The 25,055-nt window shown below is 39.7% G+C and overlaps 1 protein-coding gene across 2 annotated transcripts in view; it reads left to right on the top strand.

Annotated features, from left to right (window-relative positions):
- The window catches only part of GTF3C1 (general transcription factor IIIC subunit 1), a 199,708-nt gene that overhangs the window by 71,401 nt on the left and 103,252 nt on the right, over nt 1–25,055 (top strand). For both annotated transcript variants that reach the window (XM_089691990.1, XM_089691993.1), the window contains 7 exons: nt 13,121–13,224; nt 13,326–13,504; nt 15,076–15,390; nt 17,967–18,112; nt 19,355–19,452; nt 19,628–19,724; nt 24,813–24,990. In XM_089691990.1, the coding sequence (XP_089548116.1) occupies nt 13,121–13,224; nt 13,326–13,504; nt 15,076–15,390; nt 17,967–18,112; nt 19,355–19,452; nt 19,628–19,724; nt 24,813–24,990 (1,117 nt within the window). The remainder of the gene's footprint in view (nt 1–13,120; nt 13,225–13,325; nt 13,505–15,075; nt 15,391–17,966; nt 18,113–19,354; nt 19,453–19,627; nt 19,725–24,812; nt 24,991–25,055) is intronic.

Genomic DNA, 25,055 nt, shown 5'->3' with positions numbered 1-25,055 from the left:
AAGTCACAACAATAGAAGAACACAGTCTGCTGAACATAATACTACACAAACATTAGATGTTGCCATGGTTTAATTGCACATAACATGTAAACATTCACAGTGCAGGGAGGAAAACGTATGTGAGGCCCTAGCTTAATGACTTCTCCCAGAGCTAATTGGAGCCAGGAATGAGCCAACCTTGACTCCAATCAGTGTGATGATATTGGATGTGTTGCTGACAGCTGTCCTGCCCTTAAAAAACACACACCTGTTTTGGGTTTACTGGTTTCACTGTCTGATGTGAACCATGCCTCGCAGAAAAGAGCTCTCAGAAGACTTACGATCAAGAATTGTTGACTTGCATGAAGCTGGAAAGGGTTACAAAAGTATCTCCAAAAGCCTTGATGTTCATGCGTCCACGGTAAGACAGACTGTCTACAAATGGAGAAAGTTTAGCACTGTTGCTACTCTCCCTAGGCGTGGTCGTCATGTAAAAATGACTGCAAGAGCACAGCGCAGAATGCTGCATGAGGTAAAGAAAAATCCCAGAGTGTCAGCTAAAGACCTACAGAAATCTCTGGCACATGCTAACATTTTTGTTGACACATCTACAATAAGGAAAACATTAAACAAGAATGGAGTACATGGGAGGACACCACGGAGGAAGCCATTGCTGTCCAAAAAGAATATTGCAGCATGTTTGAAGTTTGCAAAAGAGCACCTGGATGTTCCACAGCACTACTAGCAAAATATACTGTGGACAGATGAAACCAAGATTGAGTTGTTTGGGAAGAACACACAACACTATGTGTGGAGAAAAAAAGGCACAGCACACCAACATCAAAACCTCATCCCCACTGTAAAACATGGCGGAGGGAGCATCATGGTTTGGGGCTGCTTTGCTGCCTCAGGGCCTGGACGGATTGTTGTCATTGATGGGAAAATGAATTCCAGAGTTTATCAAGACATTTTGCAGGAAAACGTACGACCATCTGTCCGCCAACTGAAGCTCCACAGAGGATGGGTGATGGAACAGGACAATGACCCAAAGCATACAAGTAATTCAACAAAACAATGGCTGCAACAGCACAGAATACGCCTTCTGGAGTGGCCCAGTCAGAGTCCTGATCTCAACCCGATTGAAATGCTGTGGCATGACCTTAAGAGAGCAATTCACAACAGACATCCCAAGAATATTGCTACACTGAAACAGTTTTGTGAAGAGGAGTGGTCCAAAATTACTCTAGATCGTTGTGCAGGTCTGATCTGCAACTACAGGAAACGTTTGGTTGAGGTTATTGCTGCCAAAGGAGGGTCAACCAGTTATTAAGTCCAAAGGTTCACATACTTTTTCCTCCCTGCACTGTGAATGTTTACATGTTATGTGCAATTAAACCATGGCAACATCTAATGTTTGTGTAGTATTATGTTCAGCAGACTGTGTTCTTCTATTGTTGTGACTTAGATGACGTTCAGAGCACATTTTATGCCCGATTCATGCAAAACTCCACGTAATCCCAAGGGGTTCACATACTTTTTCTTGCAACTGTATAGTAAACTCAGAGTTAGTTATAAATTTAGGCCAAAATGTATTCTGCCACATGTTTTTGTTAAAAAAAATCCCAATAAGTGTATATTGATTGCTTTGTGTGAAAGTTATAGCATCTACAAACTATGGTATAGATGCTGCAATTTACACCCCTTTTTTGCTATACTGCGCTGCGCTAGTTTAACGGACAATTCCGCTGTCATGCAATACGGTACATAAATTAAATTTATGTCCTTTTTTTAACACAAATAGAGCATTCTTTTGGTGGTATTTGATCACCTGTGCACTTTTTATTTTTGGCGCTACAACCAGAAAACGTTTTGAAGGAAAAAAATCATAAAAAAATATCTAAAAAAACTAAAATTTCATCATAAATTTAGTCCAAAATGTATTCTGCTACATGTTTTGGTTAAAAAAAATCCCAATATTGATTGCTTTTTGTAAAAGTTATAGTGTCTACAAACTGTGGTATAGATAATGGAATTTACATAGCTTTTACTTTCTGACTGCCCATCACATTTCTTGAGGTGCTAAAATACCAGGATAGTACAAACACCCTCAAATGACCCCTTTTCGGAAATTAGACACCCTAAGCTATCTGCTGAGAGGCATATTGAGTCCATGGAAGATTTATTTTTTTTCCACAAGTTTCTGGAAAATGACAAAAACTTTTTTTTTTACACAAAGTTGTCATTTATATGATTTATTTCTCGCACAAGCCATGGGTATATGTGGAATTACACCCCAAAATACATTCTGCTACTTCTACTGAGCATGGGGATACCACATGTGTGAGACTTTTTGGGAGCCTAGCTACATACAGGAGCCTGTGACCACTTTGAAAGCCTGAAGGTGCGTAACTTCCTCATTACACTTCCTCACTACCTATCACAGTTTCAAAGGCCCAAACATGCCAGGATAGCCCCAAACCCACCCAAATGACCCCTTTCTGGAAAGTAGACACCCCAAGGAATTTAAAAAGAGGCATGGTGAGTATTTTGCAGATATCATTTTTTTCTCACAAGGTTATGAAATATAAAAAAAATAGAAAAAATATGTTTTAGTTTTTTTTTCTTCATTTTCCAAAACCTTGTGGCAACAAATGAGATCTGCAAAATACTTACCGTGCTTTTTATCAAATTCCTTGGGGCGTCTACTTTCCAAAAAGGGGTAATTTGGGGGGTTTAGGTGCTATCCTGGCATTTCAGGGCCTCCGAAACTGTGATAGGTAGTCTGGAAGTGTAATGAGGAAATAAAGCCCTTTAAAAGCCTGAAGGTGGATTTTTGGATTGGATTATTGGATTTTGGGGTCCCGTACTTGGCTAGACTGCCAAAAAGTCTCTCACATGTGGTACCCCCATACTCGGGAGAAGTAGCAAAATTAATTTTGGGGAGTAATTCCACATATACCCATGGCATGTGTGAGCAGTAAATCATTTAAGTGACAATTTTGTGTAAAAAAATATATATATATATTTATTTTTCTCATTTTCCAAAAACTTGTGGTAAAAAAATAAATTCTTTTATTGAATCAACATTCCTCTCAGCAAATAGTTTGAGGTGACTACTTTCCAAAAAGGGGTCGTTTTGGGGGGTGGGGGCGTTTTATGGCAAGCATTAGAAGTTTATGCCACACATCATTCACTCTTCTAATTACCTGAAGACCAAGCCTTTCTGTTCACATGAAAAAGATCAGTATTTTTTGCTAGGAAATTAATTTAAACCCCCAAACATTATATATTTTTTCAAAGCAGACACCCTAGTGAATAAAATGGCACATAGTACTCGCGCAGCGATTTTTCAAAAGCAAATTTTTTTTTAAAAATTCACTTTTTTTACTTTTAATGCACAAAAACACAATATATTGGCCAATTGTTTGGTATAAAAGATAATGGTATGCTGAGTAAATAGATACCAAACATGACATGCTTTAAAACTGCGCATGCCCGTGCAATGGCGACAAACTGCAAACATTTTTAATATCCATAGGCAGAGCTTTAAAAGCCTTTAAAAGCTACCATTTTAGATTTACAGACTCTAGATATCTCCTCTGCCCTTACATTATCTAATCAAACCAAAATCGGTGTGATCAGATGCTTTCCCAATTTACAAATGGCGCTGTTTATATCCTGCAAAACTGAAGTGATGAAATGCTTGTAGCTTCCGAATTCTTAGACTATAGAAATGATTGGCACCACTCTGGTCTCCATTCAGCTCTATGGTCAGCTGGCAGAAACACCGGCTGCATTCTCAGGTTCCCCTGATGGCACGGGACTGCCTGAGAAGCCCGTGGAAGGCAATGGGGGAGGGGGGGCATCATCTCCCACTGCTTGTAAAAGCAATCTTGCAGCTAATTAGCCATTAGGATTGCTTTTACATGAAAGCCGATCGCCGGCTAAAAAAACGATACCAGGATGATGCCTGCAGCTGTAGGCATCATCCTGGTATAACCATTGAAATTCCAGTGATGTACCAGTACATCGCCGGTCCTTGTTGGTTATATATGCTATGCTCTTTTTTTTTCTGGTATGCAGCCTGTGGAATGAATGAAAAAATGAGAAGAAATCTCTGCCAGAAAAAGTGTGTAGTATGCCCACCATTAGAATATACAGCCCTGCATCCACCCACTTCTAATGGTGGGCACACATTAGGTCACACTTTGCCACAAGTGCCAGTTCCAAGATTGAATAAATGTCTAAATAGTGGCACGCTTGAATAAAAATTGTCCATGTATAAGTGGTACCCCATATGGATAAAGGATGACACCAAGTCCCAAACTATCTTGCCACTGCTCCCCATGTAGTCTGGGCATCCGGGGGGCTACACGTGACTATCTTTTCCCTCGTAAATCCAAAACTTATAAGTATAGCCTGTTGTCCTCTCACAGGTCTTCTACATCTTGACCCCATATCTGGTACGCTTGCAGGGAAGAAATTGTTTGAATGCAAGGCGGCCAGAAAAATTAATAAGGGACTCCTCAACGCAGATGTTTTGCTGGGGAGTATAGACATCTGCAAATTTTAGGTTAAGGTGATTTGCGAGGGGCTGCATTTTGTGAAGCCGGTCAAATTCAGGGTCACCCCGAGGATGACAGAGTGTATTGTCGCTGAAATGCATAAAGCACATTATACTCTCTTATCTATGCCTGGCCATGGCAGCAGAGAACACGGAATATGATGAATCGGGTCTGCAGACCAATACAACCGAAATTCATTTCTTTTAGAAATGCCCATGTTGAGGGTTAGGCCCAAAAAAAATGTTAATTTGAAAACCGTAATGAGTTTCCATGCGAATGGTCTGGCAAGGTTTGAATTTGGGTTGGCGGCGATAAATTGTTGTGCATATAAACTGCTTTGATCCACGATCAACGCATACAGATATTCCGTGAAAAACAGCTCCAACAATCAAGGAGGTATGTGAAAGACCAGGATGTACTAGACCGCTGGTACTCGCCAGTTCACCAAAAGGTAGAGCGGCACTAGTACTGGCACTCTGCTGCATATGAGAGTCATCAAAATTTACCGGCAAGTGCTAACAGAGATCAGGCCTGATTCTGCGAACACTGCGGTTTTGTGTGCAATGTATCAAGTGACAATGACCTACTGACACTGCACTTGCTGGGGTAGAAGGGGGGGGTAAGCGTAGGGGCTAAACGCAGGTGCTGACAGGTGCCGGGGCTGATCCCGCTAACGCTGCCTTTTTGTGGACGCTATATTAATGTGAACGCTGGTATAGTACTGACTTGATCAAAGATATTGACCAGTTCAGACGCTATACTAGCAATGGAGGATTATTGTACATGAGCGTGTTCCTGGCAATCAAGGGGTTAAATGTGATGACTGATGTACTGACGGGCAATCTGACGCTATCTGGGAGGGGTGTGAAAACCACGGGAGCGCGACTCACGTATATGTGTGTGTGTATATATATATATATATATATATATATATATGTATATATATATATGTGTGTGTGATTTTGCGTACCTATGCCGCCCTGTAGCAGTATTTCTGCTGTAGGGTGGTCAGGAAGCGGTTACAGAAGAGGTTTGTGTTACAGCGCTGCATTACTTTCACTGACAATTGCGCAGTCATGCAACACTGCACCCAAATTAAATTTACGTCCTTTTTTTCCCCACAAATTGAGCTTTCTTTCGGAGGTATTTGATCGTCTGTGCGTTTTTAATTTTTTGCGCTATAAAAAAAAAGCCTGACAATTTTGAGGAAAAAAAAAATTTTTTTGGACTTTTTGCTATAAAACATGTCCAGTAAAAAAAAATTAAAAAATCAAATTTTGTCACAAATTTTGTCCAAAATGCATTCTGCGACATGTCTTTGCTAAAAAAAATCCCAATACGTGTAAATTAATTGGTTTACATGAAAGTTATAGCGTTTACAAATGGCGGGAAAGATACTGGGATTTTTAATTTTTTTTATACTAATAATGGCGGCGATCAGCGACTTATGGCGGCGATCAGCGACTTATGGCGGGACTGCGGGGGACATTTTGACACTGGGGGGAACTGACTTGGGGTCACTGACATCCCCAGTGACATCAATACAGTGATCAGTGAAAAACAAACCAACTGACACTGTACTAATGGCACTGGGGAGGAAGGAGTTAACATTTTTTTCACTGACTGGGTTAACTGTGTGAGGGGAGTGTTTTACTAGGGGGCGGGGGTGTGTACTGCAGGGAGACACGCTGATCAGGACAGATAAACTCTTCTGTCCCGAACAGCTTGTCAGGAGCTGACAGGCAACTGACAGAGAGCAGGGCTGTGTGTAAACAATGCAGCCCTGGTCACTGTCAGCGATTGCCGCTAACGGACCGGCCGTGACCCAGTGGCTGAGACCCGCTGCTAACTCCCGTGGGACAGGTAGGGCAGGCGTGCGCCTCACGCTCGCCCCCTATCTGTTTTGCAAAACCACGTTTTAAAACATGGTTTTGCGCAGCCGTGCCCCCCTGCAAACGTTTTGATGCAGTGGCTGGGGCTCAAGTGGTTAATAATAATCAGCTTAGGGTTGTACTGCCACCTACTGGGAAATTGACACTAGGCACATGGAACACTAAAGCCAGCCTTCTTAACCATCTCCCGTCCGTCCGTTGTATATAAACGGCCAGACGGTGGCAGTGCAGGGTCGGGTGGCCATTTATAAACGGCCTCCCAGCACCCTGCTTGTGCGCGCTCCCTGGGAGCGCGCAGCACCGCGATCCGGTGCCCACTGTGTCTTCCGGACACAGTGGAACACCGATCGTCGGACGGGACCTCTGTACGAGGTCCCAATCATGTGATCATTGATTGGCCAATCAGTGATCACATGCAGAGTAGTAAGCAAGATGTCACTTGTGACATCATTGCTTACTACGTGTGAAATCTGTGAATGATCACAGAGGTCACATAGTACAAGGCTATTCACAACAGCCTCGTACCATGTGACAAGCTGTGACCAATCACAGCTCACTCAGTAGTTCTCAGTGGCTGCAAGAATGCAGCTAGAGAGGAGAAATAATTGCTTTTACATCCTTTATGGTGACACTGTACTGCTAGGGTGACAGTATGTAAAAAAATAAATGAATAAATAATATAAAAAAATAAATTTTTTAAAATGTTTAAAAATTATACTTTTTGGTTATAAACTAATTTGGGTTATTTTTTTTACTAAAAATATAACGGAATACATTTTGGCCAAGATTTATGATGAAATACTATTTATTTTCAAAATGTTATAAGAAAAACACTTTTTTTCAAAATTTTTGGACATTTTAATTTACATAGCAAAAAAAATAAAAAATCCCAGTGGTGAATAAATACCACCAAAATAAAGCTTTATCTGTCTGAAAAAAATGCTAACAAATTCATATGGGTACAGTGTTGCATGACCGCGCAATTGTCATTCAAAGTGTGATAGCACTGAAAGCTGAAAATTGGCCTGGATAGGAAGGGGGTAAAAGTGTCCGGACTGGAAGTGGTTAAGGCTATAACCCTCTCCCACTTTACACCTGCTCAGTTTCACTAAGGCTACTTTCACATTGAGGAGTTTTTGAAGTGTTTTTGTGTTAAAAAAGAAAACACCTGAAAAGCTCAAGAAAAATGCTTTCCTATGTATGTGAATGTATATCTATGTATGTTTTCACACTGGGACGTTTCGCTTGCGGTGCGCTGTAGAAACTCCTGCTTGCAGCATCTTTGGGACATGTTTGGTGAGTTATAAAAAAAAAAAAAAAGCCCCAAAAACGCCTGAATTCAATGGAAAACGCCTGAAAAGTGCTTCAAAAACACATTTTGAGAAGCGTTTTTGGTGTAGATTTTTGAGTTACATGTCCTATAAAAAACGCTTAGCGCATTAAAAACATCTGTGCATTTTTGCTGGGTTTTTGTGGTGGATCAGTGTGAAAGTAGCCTTAGTGACTTCAGGAGAGTGGATGAGATTTCTTCGGCTCTGATATTTTTGGTACTTTTGAAGCTTTTTCTACAATAAACTAGTAGATTCAGGCCAAATACTTGAAGTCGTTATAAAGGCTCAAGGTTTTTTACCTTCATGCATTCTATGCATGAAGGTAAAAAAACCTTCTGTGTGCAGCAGCATCCTCTAATACTTACCTGAGCCTCATAGCGATCCAGTGATGTGCACAAGCCTTGGCTCTACAGGGACTCTCCCTCCTCATTGGCTGAGACATCAGCAGGGTCCATTGGCTCCCACTGCTGTCAATCATAGCCAGTGAGCCAATGAGGAGAGACTGGGTGGGGCTGAGCCAGGGCTCTGTGTGTGAATGGACACGCAGAGCAACGGCTCAGGAGCGAGCCTGCTTGGGTGCCCCCATAGCAAGCTGCTTACTGTGGGGGCACTAGACAGGAAGGAGAGGCGAGGAACTCTGGCAGGGGACCCAAGAAGAGGAGATTTCCCTTCACTTCCTGTCCCTATGCCAAGACAGGAAGTGAGATGAAGTCCCTGGTTGTCACCAGGGTTCCCATTGGAAGATATCTCCTCTGTTAGGGCACTTTCACACTGATCCGCTGCAGAACTACATATGCATTTTTGCAGCGTTTTTGCTGTGCTTGCAGTATGTTTTTTTAAAGGACATGTGTCTCTAAAACATTCCCCAAAAATGCATCTCGTTGCGTTTTTGAGGAGTTTTCCTTTGATTTCAATGGGAGGGTGCATTTTTGGCACAGTTTTTTATTTTTACTGAGCAAACATGGTCCAAAAATGCTGCAAGCAGGATTTTTTATACCGCAACGGAAGTGCAACGCCCAGTGTGAAAACCTACATAGACATACATAGGGAAGCATTTTTCATGAGCTTTTCTTGGGCTTTTTTTAAACACAAAAGCACTTCAAGAACTCCTCAGTGTGAAAGGGCCCTTACTATTCTGGGGATAGCCCAAAAGTTGTGATTTTATTTTACTTTCAGTTTTGGTGATAATTGAAAAATAGAGAGGGTAAATCTCCCTAATTGGGGCCCAGGCAGCAATAAAGACTTGACAGATGTTGTAATCCCTGTCTACTCTATCCAAAAATAATAACGTTTTGTCTTTAGTTATACTTTAAGTACAGAGTTGTTCTGTCTGCTACAACCTTGACTTCTCGGAAGTTCCAGTAAGCCAAGAAGTGAAGGTTTTCCAAGTTCATTAAGTATGCAGGTATGTCTGCAACAGGCCTGAGACTACCAGTCTGTATACCAGTTAGGACAGAATTTCAGTATTCCTGGGGTTTCCTTGTGGAACTCATGGTACTTCTGTCCCCATGTGTGAATAATCAATGTTATGAATGCCTAGCAGAGATAAAGTTTTACTTCTGTTTTGGTAATGAGGCTTCATGTGTGCTACTTCCTGCTTAGGCTGCTGATTGGCCATCTGTAAATGGTTAAAGTTGATGGTTAAAGTGGAGCTCCAGTCAAAATGTAAAAAAAAAATAAAATTAAAGTAAGCAGCTACAAAAACTGTAGCTGCTGACTTAAAAAAAAAACAAAACAAAAAAAAAAAACAGACACTCACCTGTCCCTCGATCCAGCAGTGTCCACACTGGCCGTCCTCTCTCCCTAGCTCCAGCATCTTCAGTGTTGGCATCCAGCTGTGACAGTTTGCGGCTTCACAGCTGGGTGCCCACTGCGCATGCACGAATAGCGCTGCACTTTGTGAATGGTCCCTCCAGGGTTCCTGTCAAATTCAAGAACCCCCCATAATGGGGAGCGGGGGAGGAGGCCTTAAAGTAGAACTTCCCCTTTTGGGTGGCGCTCCGCTTTAAGTATGATCTTTTGTGCATAGTTAACATTGTTACATAGTTACAGTAAGCATACATATCCCATACCTGAGGGACCAATGTGGAAGGTGGCAATCCCTGTAGTAGTCACTGCTACTTCAGTAATTGCTGCGATCTTCTAGGTCCTGTGCCGAGCAGATTCCCTTTTGCGTAGTGAGCGTGGAGGTCTCTTACTTGGCACTGCTGCCATTCACAGAGTGTCTTGTATTGTTTGAATACAAGTCATCCTCTGATTAGATGAGATGGAGATTGGGACAACACTGCCCTGCTTCTCCACCTCATCCAATCAGAGCACAAAAAAAAATACTAGGCATTCTGTCAATAGTGGTAGTGCCATGCAAGAGACGCATTGCAATCGCAATACAGAAGGGAAAAAGCCCATGTGTCTGCTTTTGCAGATGCTAGTTTTGGGTGAAAGGTTTTGCAAATGGCCATTGAATGCCCTCGTTGTGTTTTTTTTCTTTTTTTTTTTGCTATTGGTTTGCCTTTGTTGTTTTGTCCTTCAGTTCAGTGTGCTTTTAGATGTCCCTAGGTTGCTCTGTGGATGATTCAGAAAATCGTATTTTTGAATTCCCTGCATAACCCTGTTGTCAGAGTGCATTGAGGGACATGGCTTATTTCCCTTGCTATTTTTTTCTATTTTAACTATTTGCTTAAGTAATTGTAGAGCCTCTCATTTTTTTAAAATTATTATTATTAAATAAAAAACATGCTATACGTACCTGCTCTGTGCCATGGTTTTGCACAAAGTAGCCCCAAACCTTCTCTGCTGGGCCCCCCCACCAGCGCTCCTGGCTCCTCCTTTTCTCTTTGTGCACTTATAGCAAGCACACCTGTAGACTCGCTCCTGAGCCAGTGTGCCTGTGTCCATTGACACAGACAGTATGGCTTGGCCTGATCTGAGTCTCTGTGAGAAGAAGAAAAGAGGGGAGAAAAGACAGCAGGCGTAAGTGTATAGAGAATGGGGGGAGGGAAATAGTGGGGTGTTTTTTACCTTCATGCAGGTAAAAAACACCCAGACTTTAGAACCACCATGAGTGAGCAGGTGGGAAGGCAAATAACCTCAAAGAGGTTTTCTATGTGCGTAGTGTCCGTTTCTCCTGAAGGTAGCAGTATAACCCTAAATTGCTTATTATCATCAAAGCTGTGTCCTTCAATGGACTCAAGAAAAGGCATTTTATAATGCCCCCCGCCCCCAGCTCCATTTAACCGGCATGCTTTGCCGCTTTCTTCCCTTATTTTATTATATGGGAGGTTTTTTAACTTAAAATTGGAGAGTTAAAAAATTCATATGACCATCCTAGTACACACAGCATTAAACAGTAGAGAAGCAGATGATGTTTGTTTTATATGTGTTTTCAGTCCAGATCAAATACCCTAGACTGAGCTACCCTTTCAAACTCCTTACTGCATCTCTATAAGTGGGTAATGCAACACATATTATCACCTAATTCAATAAGGAGCACAGCAAATTAGTTCTGTTCCCTGAGAAATACTGCATTCACTCACAAGGTGCAATACAGTGACTTACAAGTACACTCTTCGGTGCAGTTCCTATGATTCCTTGTGCGCAGGGGGACAAGCTCTGTAGTCACTCTTTCTCATCCAGATGGAACTGGCACTTTGGAAGTGGTGTGCACCTCATAGGACAAAACAGCTGTGATTGACATCCCCTAATATCTAAGGGGAGTGTAAAGACAGTCAATGGATCTTCCGTGAGGCTGAACTTCTGTGGATAGAAAGTGTGCCTGATGCTATGGCCTTTGGAGGCACACATAGGGGTGGAGAAAAATAAACAGCAGCACAGTTTTCCACCAAGAACTAGAGACTGAAGCATATGGGACAGAAACAGGTGAGGCTTGAGTTCATATTAAAGTCTCAGACTTGTATTGCTGCACATTATATTGGGATTGCAGATTTTATTTTTTATTTTATTTTTATTGCAGTATAAGAATTGTGTGAGAGAAATTTACATATTAAAATAACAGTAAACTTAAAGCGTTACTAAACCCACAACAGTAAAATCAGTCTGTATATGCAGTCACTGTGGAACCTAAGGAGTCAATCTTCCGCACTGTGCACAAAAAAAGGCTGTATGATCCTGTCTTCTCTGATCCTCCCTTCTTCCACAGTCCCCAATCCACCTGCTAATAGTAGAGCCCTAAGAGGCAATTTACATATGCTCAGTTTGGTGTGTGTTGCTAGAGAGGGTTTTTGTTTTGTTTTTTTTCATGGGAGGGCACGTGATCAGCACAGGGCCGATCAGCACTGTCCAAACAGAGAGTCAGTGGTCATGCAGCCTCATAGGACATTCAGAGAAGAATGAAAACTTCTGCTACAACTTGAACCAGTGCTCAGCCATACATTGATAGAAGTCACAAGACTGCTATATACTGCTGATGAGAAATGGTATTTAGCAGTTTTTAATTAGTAAAATAATTGCATTTATGTGTACTGTGGGAGACCAGATATGGTGAATGCAGGGTCATGAGTTTAGTACAGAATTTTATTTGTGTACTTAAATTTTATTTATTCAATCAAATGTTTTAATTTAAAGTGCATCTGTCATGGGAGAAATACAGGAACACCTGTATTGATCCCCTTCTAAAAATGCAAGTTCACTAGTTTGAAAGGGCATACATTACATACAATATATATTCTTATCTGTATACTGGTTCCAGGTCTATGACACGTATTAATAATGCAAGAGCTTCAGAATATCACCCTAGCATTCTCAGAAATAGCCCTCAGCATTATTGGCCATAATGTTTGTACTTGGTCTAGTCATCATTTAATCTCAAAACTAAGGTCTTAACATATACAGTAGTTTAACATAGAAATGTAGTAAGAATATAGGAAAGAGTTGACAGATGCAGTGTGTTTTTTTTTTTTTTAAATCTTTTGAGAGTTCTACCAACAGGTTTAACAAACAAAAAAATTGTTTGATTTCCCTATCAACACACTCGGTGTTGACAGGGAATCCCTTCTGCAGAGCAATTATATTCTTAAATTCGGATAGGGTTCCTGCCATCAGATTTCAACATTTGGACATAGCCAGTAACACTGATGGAGCAAAGAAAAAAAAAAAAAAGATAGGCTGATTGCACAGAAGTAAGTCGAGAGATCGACTTCTGTTCTGTACAAGCTGCCTGTTCATGGATGGATCGGAATTTAGCCAGTACTTGCTGAACTGGCCAAATTTCAATCTTTCTATGCCTGGCTTAAGTTAAAAATCTGTCCCTGGAGATTTATACTGTTTTACAGATATTTTATTGTTTGCTCGAAATGGAATGATTTTATTATTCTTTATCTCTTATTAATTTTAACAGGTGGAGTTTGTGGTTCATCCATCAATTAATCCAAATGACCCTTTAGTTAAAAGCACTGTTGAACAAATCCGTTTTCGTATGTCCAATTCTACTTCAGGGAACCGGTAAGTTAGAGTGTAGAGCACACAAGCCTGCAACTGAAAACTTTCATAGTTAAATTAGACCTCATTCTGTTATTTTGTCTACTGTCTTTTGCTGTTTTCAGAGCACGCTTGCCTCAAAGCTCATCAGCTTCTGGTAAGGCTGAGTCTGATGAACAAAATAAAGAAAATAAAGGAGAAAAACACAAGGCCTCTCTCATTCTGGGTGATAGTTCTGAAGATGTGCCTGAAGGCAAAGATTCAATGGATGTGACACAATTAAAGAATTATCATCCAGTTATAGGTATGTACAAAGATTTCCATAATTTATTAGTGATGATTCATTTGTGGGTTATTGTGAGGTTATGGACAAAATGTATTCTTAGTTTGGTTAATTTTGTTAGGAGCTTAATGTATACATCATTTCACATACTTTTACTGAATTAAACCTGCCCCGTTTGTAAAATACATATTCCTTGTTAAAAACATCCCCTACGTTTTGGAAAAAGATTACTGTAGTTTTTGCCATATTCAGAAGTGGAAATAGTATATTTACTGACATCTTTCAAAGAAAACACTCCATTTTTGAACATGCATATGGAGGCCCTTTGTTCATAATGTCAAACTTATATTTTGTGTATGGGCAGAAGATGACATGGACAGAGTTGGGTAGAGAGTGGTTCATAAAGGGAGCAAAAGATAAAGTGGTTAGATAAGGAGTTGATAGAGTTGGCAGAAGCTAAGTGGAACAAATTTGACTGCCTCTAAACACTGCTTCCCCTAAACTCCTGAGGTGCGTTCAGGGGCTTAGACAAAAACACCAAAAGCCCCAAAAACTTCAGTTTAGGAGCAGCAATGTGCATGAACCCAAACAGTTTTCACTTGAATTTCAACTTCCGCATACCTTAAGGCATCAAGCACAGCTGTAAGGGGCATCTGGCATTCTTATGTTTTTTGCCTCTAAATACCCCTGCATGATGGCCTATGTGTCCATGCACAGAACAAAAAACCAGCGCATCCAGGTGCAGTAGAGTTTTGGCAGAAAAAACACTTGTCACGTGTTAATGCGTCTATAGGTGCATTTTGCGCTGTTGCCAAGAGGAAAGTCTAGGACAGATCTGCAAATGTCCAGTGACAGTTGTGTTTTGCCTTTATGGAACACTGAAGACACCTAATGGTTATATTTCTTTTTAGAACTTTTCAAAACTTTGCAACTGCCACTTTTTTTCTAATGTCTAACCAAAACTTTCTTTTTTTCAGTCTTGGATAAAGTGAGGATAACTTAAAAGTTTAGAAACTTGTCAGTTCTTTACTGCTTTCCTGGGCTCTGCTCAGCTAGGTTCTCACTTACGCGGTTCCCTGTGGCCACATTTACACAAGCACAGCAGCCGCCTATTCATTTGAATAGTCTGATATACCTCTGGGAAAAGCAGGAAAATCTTCTGTCCCTTTTCCAAAACCACAGCTGCATGGAAACCACTTAGTGCTTTAGTACCATGTGTTACTGTGAACAGGAAAGTGCACAATCTTTCCCAATGCACAAGGGTGCCATTACTTCTTACACACCTTTCCATACACTCAATAGTGTGCACTTAGCCTTAGAGAGATGTCCCCTTGCTTTCAACAGGGACAAAGCAATAAAACTATTGCAGGGGGTCTAACCTTCCCCCTACTCCACAGAAAAAAAATTCCTGGTGACAATGGTTTTGCAGGACCAAATCTAAAGGAAACGCACAGCTAACCGTAAAACACAACAGAGGTTCTAATTGTCTGGACGTATACTTCATATATCTTATTTTTTGCATTACTTTTGATTAATTTATCTGTGAACATGTGTTTTAGGCTATTAATGTTTTAATATGTTTTCCTCCACAGTTCCTGGACTTGGCCGAACACTTGGTTATCTTCCAAAAATGCCACGCTTAAAAATAACTCACTTCTATCTCTGGTATATTGTCTATGGTCACCCCTTGCATAAATTGCAGCAGCAGAAAACACCAGACAGCAAGCCACCATCTAGTAATACTCAAGATAAAAAGTGTGAGAACGCAATGCTGCCACCATGCCACCTTACAGACAGCTGTTCTGACGCAGACAATGCTCCAGACCCTGGTGTTGAAAATTGTAATACAGCTGCTAATATAGAAGAATGCACATCAAACACTGGAAATGGGGAAAAGCTAGAACCTGGTACCTTGTTTTCTTTCTGTATAGTAAATCTTACTTAGGTTTATCTTTTTTTTTTTTAATCAATTTATGGTATTCTTCATGCCAAGTGTAGTAAGGAACCATCATTTCCTAGATGATGTATCCACATGATATACATACCCCTAAGGCTACCAAAGGATGCCATATTTTACATTCTGTGTACCATATTTTTTACTTTTTTTCTGCCTTTTAAGTTAGAACTTAACTGGCACTAACAATTCTGGTATAACTAATCCAGAGAAACTTTACTGTAAGTGTGGATAGAAATACAAAAGACAATGAACTTATATTTGCTACCTTGATCTCTTAAATATACCATTGAGATCTTTTTGGTATGTCAGTTAAGTGCAAAATTATACCTGCTGATCATGTCAGAAATTCAAAGCTGTCCCACGTGCACTTCCAAAATACCAACAGGTATTTTTCTTTACTTGTAGGGTCTTTAAAGTGGCATTTAAATGACTAAATGATATCCTTATTCTCAAAAATTATCTATACACATCCACTACTTAACCACTTCAAGTCCAGTCACTTTCACCCCCGTTCTGTCCAGGCCAATTTTCAGCTTTGAGTGCTATCACACTTTGAATGACAATTGCGTTGTTATGCAACACTGTACCCATTTGATTTTTTTTAGCATTTTTTTGAGACAGATAAAACTTTATTTTGGTGGTATTTATTCACCACTGGGATTTTCATTTTTTGCTATAACAATGAAAAAGTCCGAACATTTAAAAAAAAAGTGTTCTTATAAAATTTAGCAAATAAATAATCTTTCTTCATAAATTGTGGCCAAAGTGTATTCTTTTTAGTAAAAGAAAATAACCCAAATTAGTTTATAACCAAAAATTTATAATTTTTCAAAACAAAATTTTTAAATTGTTTTATATTCTTATTTATGGGGGGGTTTTTTTGTTTTGTTTTTTACATACCGTCACCCGAGCAGTTCAGTGTCACTGTACTTGTAATTCTATATAGCAACACTTACACCCTATAGTATCCCAGAAAAGTTATCCACCTCCACCCTTGAAGGCCAACTAGACAAAATATATATGACTTTCCTTTAAACAAATAAAATAAATAAAATAAAATAAATAAAACCAACACAAAAACATCAAACCATGAAGAATTGTCCAAAATCCCACAGTGTCCAAAAATACAAAATATAAATAAATAATATCTTTTATATACTGTGACTGATTTTCTTGAGGATGGTGGAGGAAGTGGCCCTAGTCTTAGAGAAAATCGTTGTGAGGAGAAATTAACCCAGAGTGGTGTCTTGCCCTGCTGTTTCTTCTATAGGGTAATTACCCATCAGCATAAGAGTTTGAAGAGTGGTTTTTGGCTATCACTGATATATATAGGGTGTGGTGATATACACTGGCAGTGATATTTTTGGAGTGGTTTTCACACATTGTATTTTACATTCCATGTGAATGTGTTTCACCTTTACTGATATTCACTTATATATTTACATGTGTATAGACACTCGTTCAGAGCATACACATTTACAAAAAATATTTTGCATGCTGCACAGTGAGTGGCACGTGTGTTTTAATATTATTTAAGGTATGACACTATGTCGAGTTTTTTTTCCTTTTTGAGGTGTATGAACATCAGGATTTGTGGATATTAAGAAGGTTTTTTTGGTGATGAAAGAAGAAGAATCAGTTTTTTACTTTACACCTGTGGGGATTATTTTTGTTATATTTTTTTGATTTTTATATTTTGTATTTTTGGACAATGTGGGATTTTGGACAATTCTTCATGGTTTGATGTTTTTGTGTTGGTTTTATTTATTTTATTTTATTTATTTTATTTGTTTAAAGGAAAGTCATATATATTTTGTCTAGTGTCACCTTACTACTTATGGGGGGTGATGAAGATTTTTTTTTTCTTTTTTTACACTGATTGCTTTTACACCCATTAAGGCTGTAAAAGCAATCATTTCTCCATCTCTCTGGCTGCATTCTTGCAGCCATTGAGAAATACTGTGAGAGCTGTGATTGGTCACAGCTGGTCACATGGTACAAGGCTGTTGTGAATAGTACCAGATTTCACAAGTAGTAAGCAATGATGTCAGGAAGTGACAGCTTGTTTGCTACTATTCATGTGATCACTGATTGGCCAATCAGTGATCACATGAATCGGGACCTCACACAGCCGGTCCCGTACAGCAATCGGTGTTCCGCTGTGTCCTCCGGATCCCTAATCCATAGTCTTAATTCCATCTTGAGTGAGCAAGAGAGGTTGGCCATGTGCCTACATTCAGTGGGACCATGGAGAACGAAAGCAGTCTTAGTTGCACAGGGATTAAACAAGAAGTGTGTGTGTGTGTGTATATAGTGAAGAGAATTACCTTGTTATTATATTTGTGCCTGGACATACTGTACACTTTATAGGGGCAGGTTCTCAAATGAATGAGATGAATGGGAGACTGTCTAAAGTCCAAGTGTAAGATTAGTTTGGAATATGTAATGCTTTGTACATATACCTTTTTTGAGTATGGCTGTTAGAATCATTACTAGAATTATCTTGTAACACTGCTTTTCTTTTAGTATATGTTGATGAGGAGTCTTGGAAAAGATGTGTGCCTCCTGCCTCTCTTCACTCTGACTTTGGACCTGGATGGGTGGTTGTTAGTGACATCCTGCTCTGTTTGCCCCTTTCAATCTTCATACAAATAGTTCAAGTCAGCTACAAGGTAATATATTTTAAATATATTACGATTATATTTTTAGCATAATTTATAGACTAAATAGCATTGGCCGAAAATAATATATCTTCAAGGTAAAACTAAAATATTCATACAACATTCCAGCAAATCATTGACTACAACTCAAATAAATAATAGAACACATTTTATAGTAATGAAACTACTGCAGACATTTAGCTGGGATCCTCAAATAACTGTGTCGGAATTCTGTTTTACAATTAAAGATGAGCTTTAGCTAATGCCCCTGCCCCTTACCCCTTTCCCTCCTGGTGCAGCTACTGTGATGGAAAAATGTACTGAGCCTCCCAAATGGGTGGCCATGTTGTTCAGTGGACCTCAACAGCCATGACCGTTTGTAACAATAAGGAAACATAATAACAGCAGTGATTCCCTGAACATACCCCAGGAAGGCATTTGATACACTCCACAATCTTTAAGCTGCATACCAGAATATTTTTATCAGTTCTTATCAGTTTATATTGCTTCATACGTTTCATCTTGCGGTTTTCTGATTAGTTAAAAAATGTCATAGGCTTTTCTCTGGTGGCAGTGGGAGGTCCTTTCTCCTGGATTAAAGCTGGCTGTACACTAATAGATTTATATCATTAAGCCACACTAACGGCACAGAGGGAAAAGTCTCCCTCTGGGTGCTGCCAGGCAGTGACTGCAACTCATTGGCTGTGATCACTGTGATAATTATCCAGCCAACTCCTTCAATTTTTGGATCAGCAAATTTCTAGTGGAAGGGTGCCAACATTTCTGCTGGTTCATCAATCTGTGTATGGCCAACTAAAATGGCTGTTTTGATGTGTGAGCATCATCCAGAGTAGAAGTAGTCTGAGTTCAGGCCAGCATGATGACAGGGCAGCATGGCTCAGAGGAAATGGGTTGACTGACACTACCCATCATTACCCTCTCTCGGACTTCTAGGACTTCTAGAGCACAGGTTAAGTACTTTTGTGTACTTGTTCCTCCACAGGAGCCTGGATGGCCAATTTTTTTATGTCAGCAGTCACCATTTTGGTTGGCTAAGCAAGGCGGACCATGGCAAAATCTTAATCTATGTGGACTAGAGGTATAGCAGCTGTATTGAGGATTTAATAAGTGTGCTAGGCTCATTACATTGATTGATGAAACAAAGGTGTAGTTGTCCATTAATTGATAATTTATTATAAATGTTACATTTATTTATACTATCCTCTGTGTTTTACTTTGCTTGGCATGTTTTAGGTTGACAACCTTGAGGATTATTTAAATGATTCCATAAAAAAGCACACATTGATCAGACACCTACCAAGACCAATGCGTCAACAGCTGCTATACAAAAGGTATGTGATAGTACTGAATCTTGCTTTTATTATTCAGCTGTTACATGAAATAAAAGCTGAAGTGGAGAGGGGTGGACCCAGATCAATTTTGCACAAACTTAGCAAATGTTTGCCACAAACGGTAATGGTTTTAGTAATTAGTTTCTGCATTAATCTTTATATTTTTCCTCCACAGGCGGTATGTGTTCTCAGTGTTTCAGGGGCTTCAGAAACTGAACTGCATGGGTTTATTGCAGTTTGGTCCAACTGAAAAATTTCAAGAAAAAGATCAGGTATAGTATTTTCTCATGTGTGGTAAAATGCTCTAGTGTGTATAACAGCTGGAGATGCAGAAGTAAATGGAATAGAGTGCTACGTTATGATGGTTCAATACTGAACAGTTATAAGAAAATGGAGAAAAAGTGAGCATTTAGTTGTACAACAGCTGCTAGCATTTAGGATGAACCTCTGTATCCTCAAACTAAATAATATATAAATAATGCAACGCTAAAATTCATAAAGTGACTGATGTGAGAGCTATATTGCGCCAAAAGTGATCATAGTATATGATAAAGTGTACCGTCAAATAATGACGTATAAATTGGTGATTTACACAAGCAACGTGACTTCAGTGTATAATAAACTGTAATTATGACATAAAATCAATATGAATTAAAATCTGGAAAGACATCAAAGAGTCCTAAGTAATCTGTGGGATCCGTGCATGTCACTTCCGTGATAAGAATCCATAATGTGATTGCACTCACCAGAAGCGCAATATTATAGCACATGTATATATGTTATCCTCTGTGTTCATCTGGGTTCGGGCAAGGATTAGGAATCATCTAGCACACAGACAGCATACAAGGCACAACTCCAGACCGCACTCACATGACCCTCTCAGTATCCAGGAACAGCTCCTCAATACTCCATCACCACCGGACAATAAAGCTCAAAATTGGGATGTTTCCACAGGAAAACCAAAATGGCCGCCGGCCTTCCAAGTGGCCTTGCATAGCAAAGACGCCAGCGGCAGGCAGATCCCTTTGACAACGTGCATGCGCATGAAACGCGTCAGAGAGGAGCCTTGCCGTATTGACGTCACGCTGCAGAGGCCGCATGGAAGGCCGGCGTCCATTTTGGTTTTCCTGTGGAAACATCCCAATTTTGAGCTTTATTATCCGGTGGTGATGGAGTATTGAGGAGCTGTTCCTGGATACTGAGAGGGTCCTGTGAGTGAGGTCTGGAGTTGTGCCTTGTATGCTGTTTGCCAAATGATCCCTAATCCTTGCCTGAACCCAGATGACCACAGAGGATAACATATATACATGCGCAATAATATTGCGCTTCTGATGAGTGCAATAACATTACTGATTCTTATCACGGAAGTCACGTGCACGGATCCCACGGATTATTTTGGACTCTTTGATGTCTTTCCAGATTTTAATTTTATTGATTTTATGTCATAATTACAGTTTATTAAATGCTGAAGTCACGTTGCTTGTGTAAATCACCAATCTATACGTCATTATTTGACGGTACACTTAATCATATACTGTGATCACTTTTGGCGCAATATAACGCTCACATCAGTCACTTTATGAATTTTAGCGCTGAACAGTTAAGGCTTGGAAAAGAATTTCCAGTGTTTGAGTATATCAGAGTCACACATGTAGGCCCAAATGCATTTTGAACTGAAGATTTCTCTAATTATAATACAATATGTAGGCTTTGCACCATAAGCTGTTATTGACAAATGTAATAATATACTGAGCCCTAAGGTTTCCCTTAACACTAAAATGCTTAATTATTAGGCAGAGTTTACCAGCCAAAAATATCAATCAGAATAGAGCTTTCAGCGATCGGGCTTAGGTAAAATACCTTTTTGGTTATGTGTGTGTCCGTGGTAATATCTCCCTTAGATTACAGTATTTTGCTCTCAGTTTGAATGACGTTGAGGACCCAAGGCATAAATCACTGAATGGTCCTTTCTGGATAAATGGAAAGAATTCAGCTCTTGTAGAACTTCTTGGGGTAGATAAGTGTAATTAAACATCTAATAAAATCTTACTATCATTAGTAGTAAGTACATATGCAAATCAATGCACGTTTCCTTTGACGTTATTTTGAAAACATCCTTGTCACTACTTACGTATTGGCTAATTGGTCCAGTTTTACAGTGCCTTGAAAAAGTATTCGTACCCCTTGAAATTTTCCACATTTTGTCGCGTTACAACCAAAAACATAAATGTATTTTATTGGGATTTTATGTGAGAGACCAACACAAAGTGGCACATAATTGTGAAGTGGAAGGAAAATGATAAATGGTTTTCAACATTTTTTACAAATAAATATCTGAAAAGTGTGGCATGCATTTGTATTCAGCCTCCCTGAGTCAATACTTTTGTTGAACCACCTTTCGCTGCAATTAGAGCTGCAAGTCTTTTTTGGTATGTCTCTACCAGCTTTGCACATCTAGAAAGTTAAATTTTTGCCCATTCGTCTTTGCAAAATAGCTCATGTTCTGTCAGATTGAATGGAGAGTGTCTGTGAACAGCAATTTTCAAGTCTTGCCACAGATTCTCAATTGGATTTAGGTCTGTACTTTGACTGGGCCATTCTAACACATGAATATGCTTTGATCTAAATCATTCCATTGTAACTCTGGCTGTATGTTTAGGGTCGTTGTCCTGCTGGAAGTTGAACCTCCAGCCCAGTCTCAAGTCTTTTGCAGACTCTAACAGGTTTTCTTTTAAGATTGCCCTGCATTTGGCTCCATCCATCTTCCCAACAACTCTGACCAGCTTCCCTGTCCATGCTGAAGAAAAACATCCCCACAACATGATGCTGCCACCATCATGTTTCACAGTGGGGATGGTGTGTTCAGGGTGATGTGCAGTGTTCCTTTTCTACCACACATAGTGTTTTGCTTTTAGACCAAAAAGTTCAATTTTGGTCTCATCTGACCAGAGCACCTTCATCCACATGTTTGCTGTGTCCCCCACATGGCTTCTCGCAAACTGCAAACAGGACTTCTAATGGCTTTCTTCTTGCCACTCTTCCAGAAAGGCTGGATTTGTGGAGTGCACAACTAATAGTTGTCCTGTGCACAGATTCTCCCACCTGAGCTGTGAGACTCTGCAGCTTCTCCAGAGTTACCATGGGCCTCTTGGCTGCTTCTCTGATTAATGCTCTCCTTGCCTGCCCTGTCAGTTTAGGTGAATGGTCATGTTTTGGTAGGTTTGCAAGTGTGCCATACTCTTTCCATTTTTAGATTATAGATTGAACAGTGCTCCGTGAGATGTTCAAAACATGTGATATTTTTTTTATAACCAAACCCTGCTTTAAACGTCTCCACAATTTTATCCCTGACCTGTCTTGTGTGTTCCTTGGCCTTCATGATGCTGTTTGCTCACTAATGTTCTCTAACAAACATCTGAGGGCTTCACATAACAGCTGTATTTATACTGAAATTAAATTACACATAGGTGGACTCTATTTGCTAAGTAGGTGACTTTGAAGGCAATTAATTCCACTAGATTTTAGTTAGGGATATCAGAGTAAAGGGGGCTTAATACAAATGCACAACATACTTTTCAGATATTTATTTGTAAAAAATTTTAAAACTATTTATCATTTTCCTTCCACTTGACAATTGTGTGCCACTTGGTTTTGATCTATCACATAAAATCCCAATAAAATACATTTACATTTTTGGTTGTAACATGACAAAATGTGGAAAATTTCAAGGGGTATAAATACTTTTTCAAGGCCCTGTAAGTGGATTATCTACAAAATTATGTATTGAATACAGTGACAAATATATAAAAACATCTAGAAATGTGAAAGTCACCCTTAAAAATAGCATTAAACCTTTTACTGCCACTAACCTATATCATACGCCTCTTTGCTGATCTCCCCTAGCTGCAAAGAACACAGAAGTGACCATGTATAACTTCACTTCCTGTTTCATGCGTCACTTTCCCTAGCTGCTGGGGCCAAGGAAGAAGCTAATGCAGCATGATTGTTGTTTTTCTGGTGTGCACAATTTTAAAGCTTGACATGTTGGATATCTATTTAATCGGCTCAGCTTCGTCTTTTATTTTTTAACCTCAAAAAATGTGTAATATATTGTGCTTGTGTGCCCTAAAATACAGTTTAGTTGACTGTTGCACTTGATATATCATTGTGCAAATATCAAGTGCCATAAAACATTAGAACTGCCACTATTTTGTTCTGCAGGTTTTCTGCTTTCAATAAATATATAATGCTTAAGTAATCTTCAAGCCTATAATATATTTTTTTTAAACGTGTGTGCCAAAAACACAACCGTGCCTCTGGCAGTGAAAAGGTTGTGGTAAACACTGCAATAGCACCTTAAAATATGACCTTATTGAAAATACACTAGGGGAATGTAATAAAGCAGTTACAACACCTTTGGTGGTATAGCCCCTTTAAAATGGCTTGCGCCCAATTTTGGAAAGCCTTATGAGAGTTTCTTAAAATTTTCCAACAAACATGCCAGATGCAGGTGGTTCTTATAACCTTCACTTTTAGAATCCATTGCAATGACTGTGACGGATCAAATAGAATAACCACCAGTTTGCAGATCAGCAAGCTGACAGTAATTAAGACCAACACTGAGTTGGTATACAGAGAAACATCAGTGTTCCTAGTGGGGCATTTTGTGCTGGGAAGGTGTCATGGATATGACAACTTCCAGTACAGTAGCTCCTTGGTTGCTATGAAGCTGGCAGCTGCCAGTGTCATTCTAACTGATGACATATCACTAGCCCCATTCAGCTGCCAGCCGAAAGTTTCAGTGACTGACAGCTGAAGGTAAACAAAGGAGCGGGGATGGTTGGCTCATGTCAATACCTAAATATGCTAATCACCATATGTGGAAAAGTATGCCAGCCAGCATCCCCACCCCTGTGTTTCCTTTAGCTGTCAGCTGGGGAATCTTCCATTTGTCAGATTAACGCAGTTATGGAGGAGTCATCAGTTGTTATGACATGGTAGGCTGCTGAGCCAACAGTGTCCTAGGTAGCAAGCGGCTGAACATGCACTGAGTATAGAGACTCCTGCCCCTCTTCACATAAGAGATTCATGTACCTGGTTCTGACAGGTACATAAATCCCTCGCCAAGATTTGTCTGTGAAGGAACGACAACATTCAAGAAAGTGTCTGATGCACTTGACTTCCACTGACTATGCTTTCCTGTTACAAAGAAAAACTTTAAAGGTTACCATAGACTGGCCTGACTTTGAAAAGTTTTACCTCCATCACATTTATTTTTTTTTAAATTCAGTATACCCTTGAAACCGTTAATTAGCCTATGCATTAAAATATGCGTATTTTCCTATTTTTCTCCACAACAGATATTTGTGTTTGTGAAAAAAAGTGCAACAATTGTTGATACAACTGCCTGTGATCCTCACTACAATTTAGCTCAAGCAAGTCTACCTTTTGAAAAGCGTTCTTACCATTTAGAAACCTTTCAAGATGTTGAGAATTTTTGGTTTGATTTGCAATTTGTTTGTCTGAATACACCTTTGGGTAAGCAGGTTTTTAGTATGTTTTCACATGTTTCTGAGTATTTTACTGGCCAATTTGAATGTTCA

The sequence above is a fragment of the Staurois parvus genome, unplaced genomic scaffold (genome assembly GCF_062004578.1).
Source record: "Staurois parvus isolate SC_StPar_1 unplaced genomic scaffold, SC_StPar_1.0 ptg000022l, whole genome shotgun sequence".
NCBI lineage: Eukaryota > Metazoa > Chordata > Amphibia > Anura > Ranidae > Staurois > Staurois parvus.
Note: the sequence above shows the minus strand (reverse complement) of the source record. Positions and strands in the feature narration are given on the sequence as shown.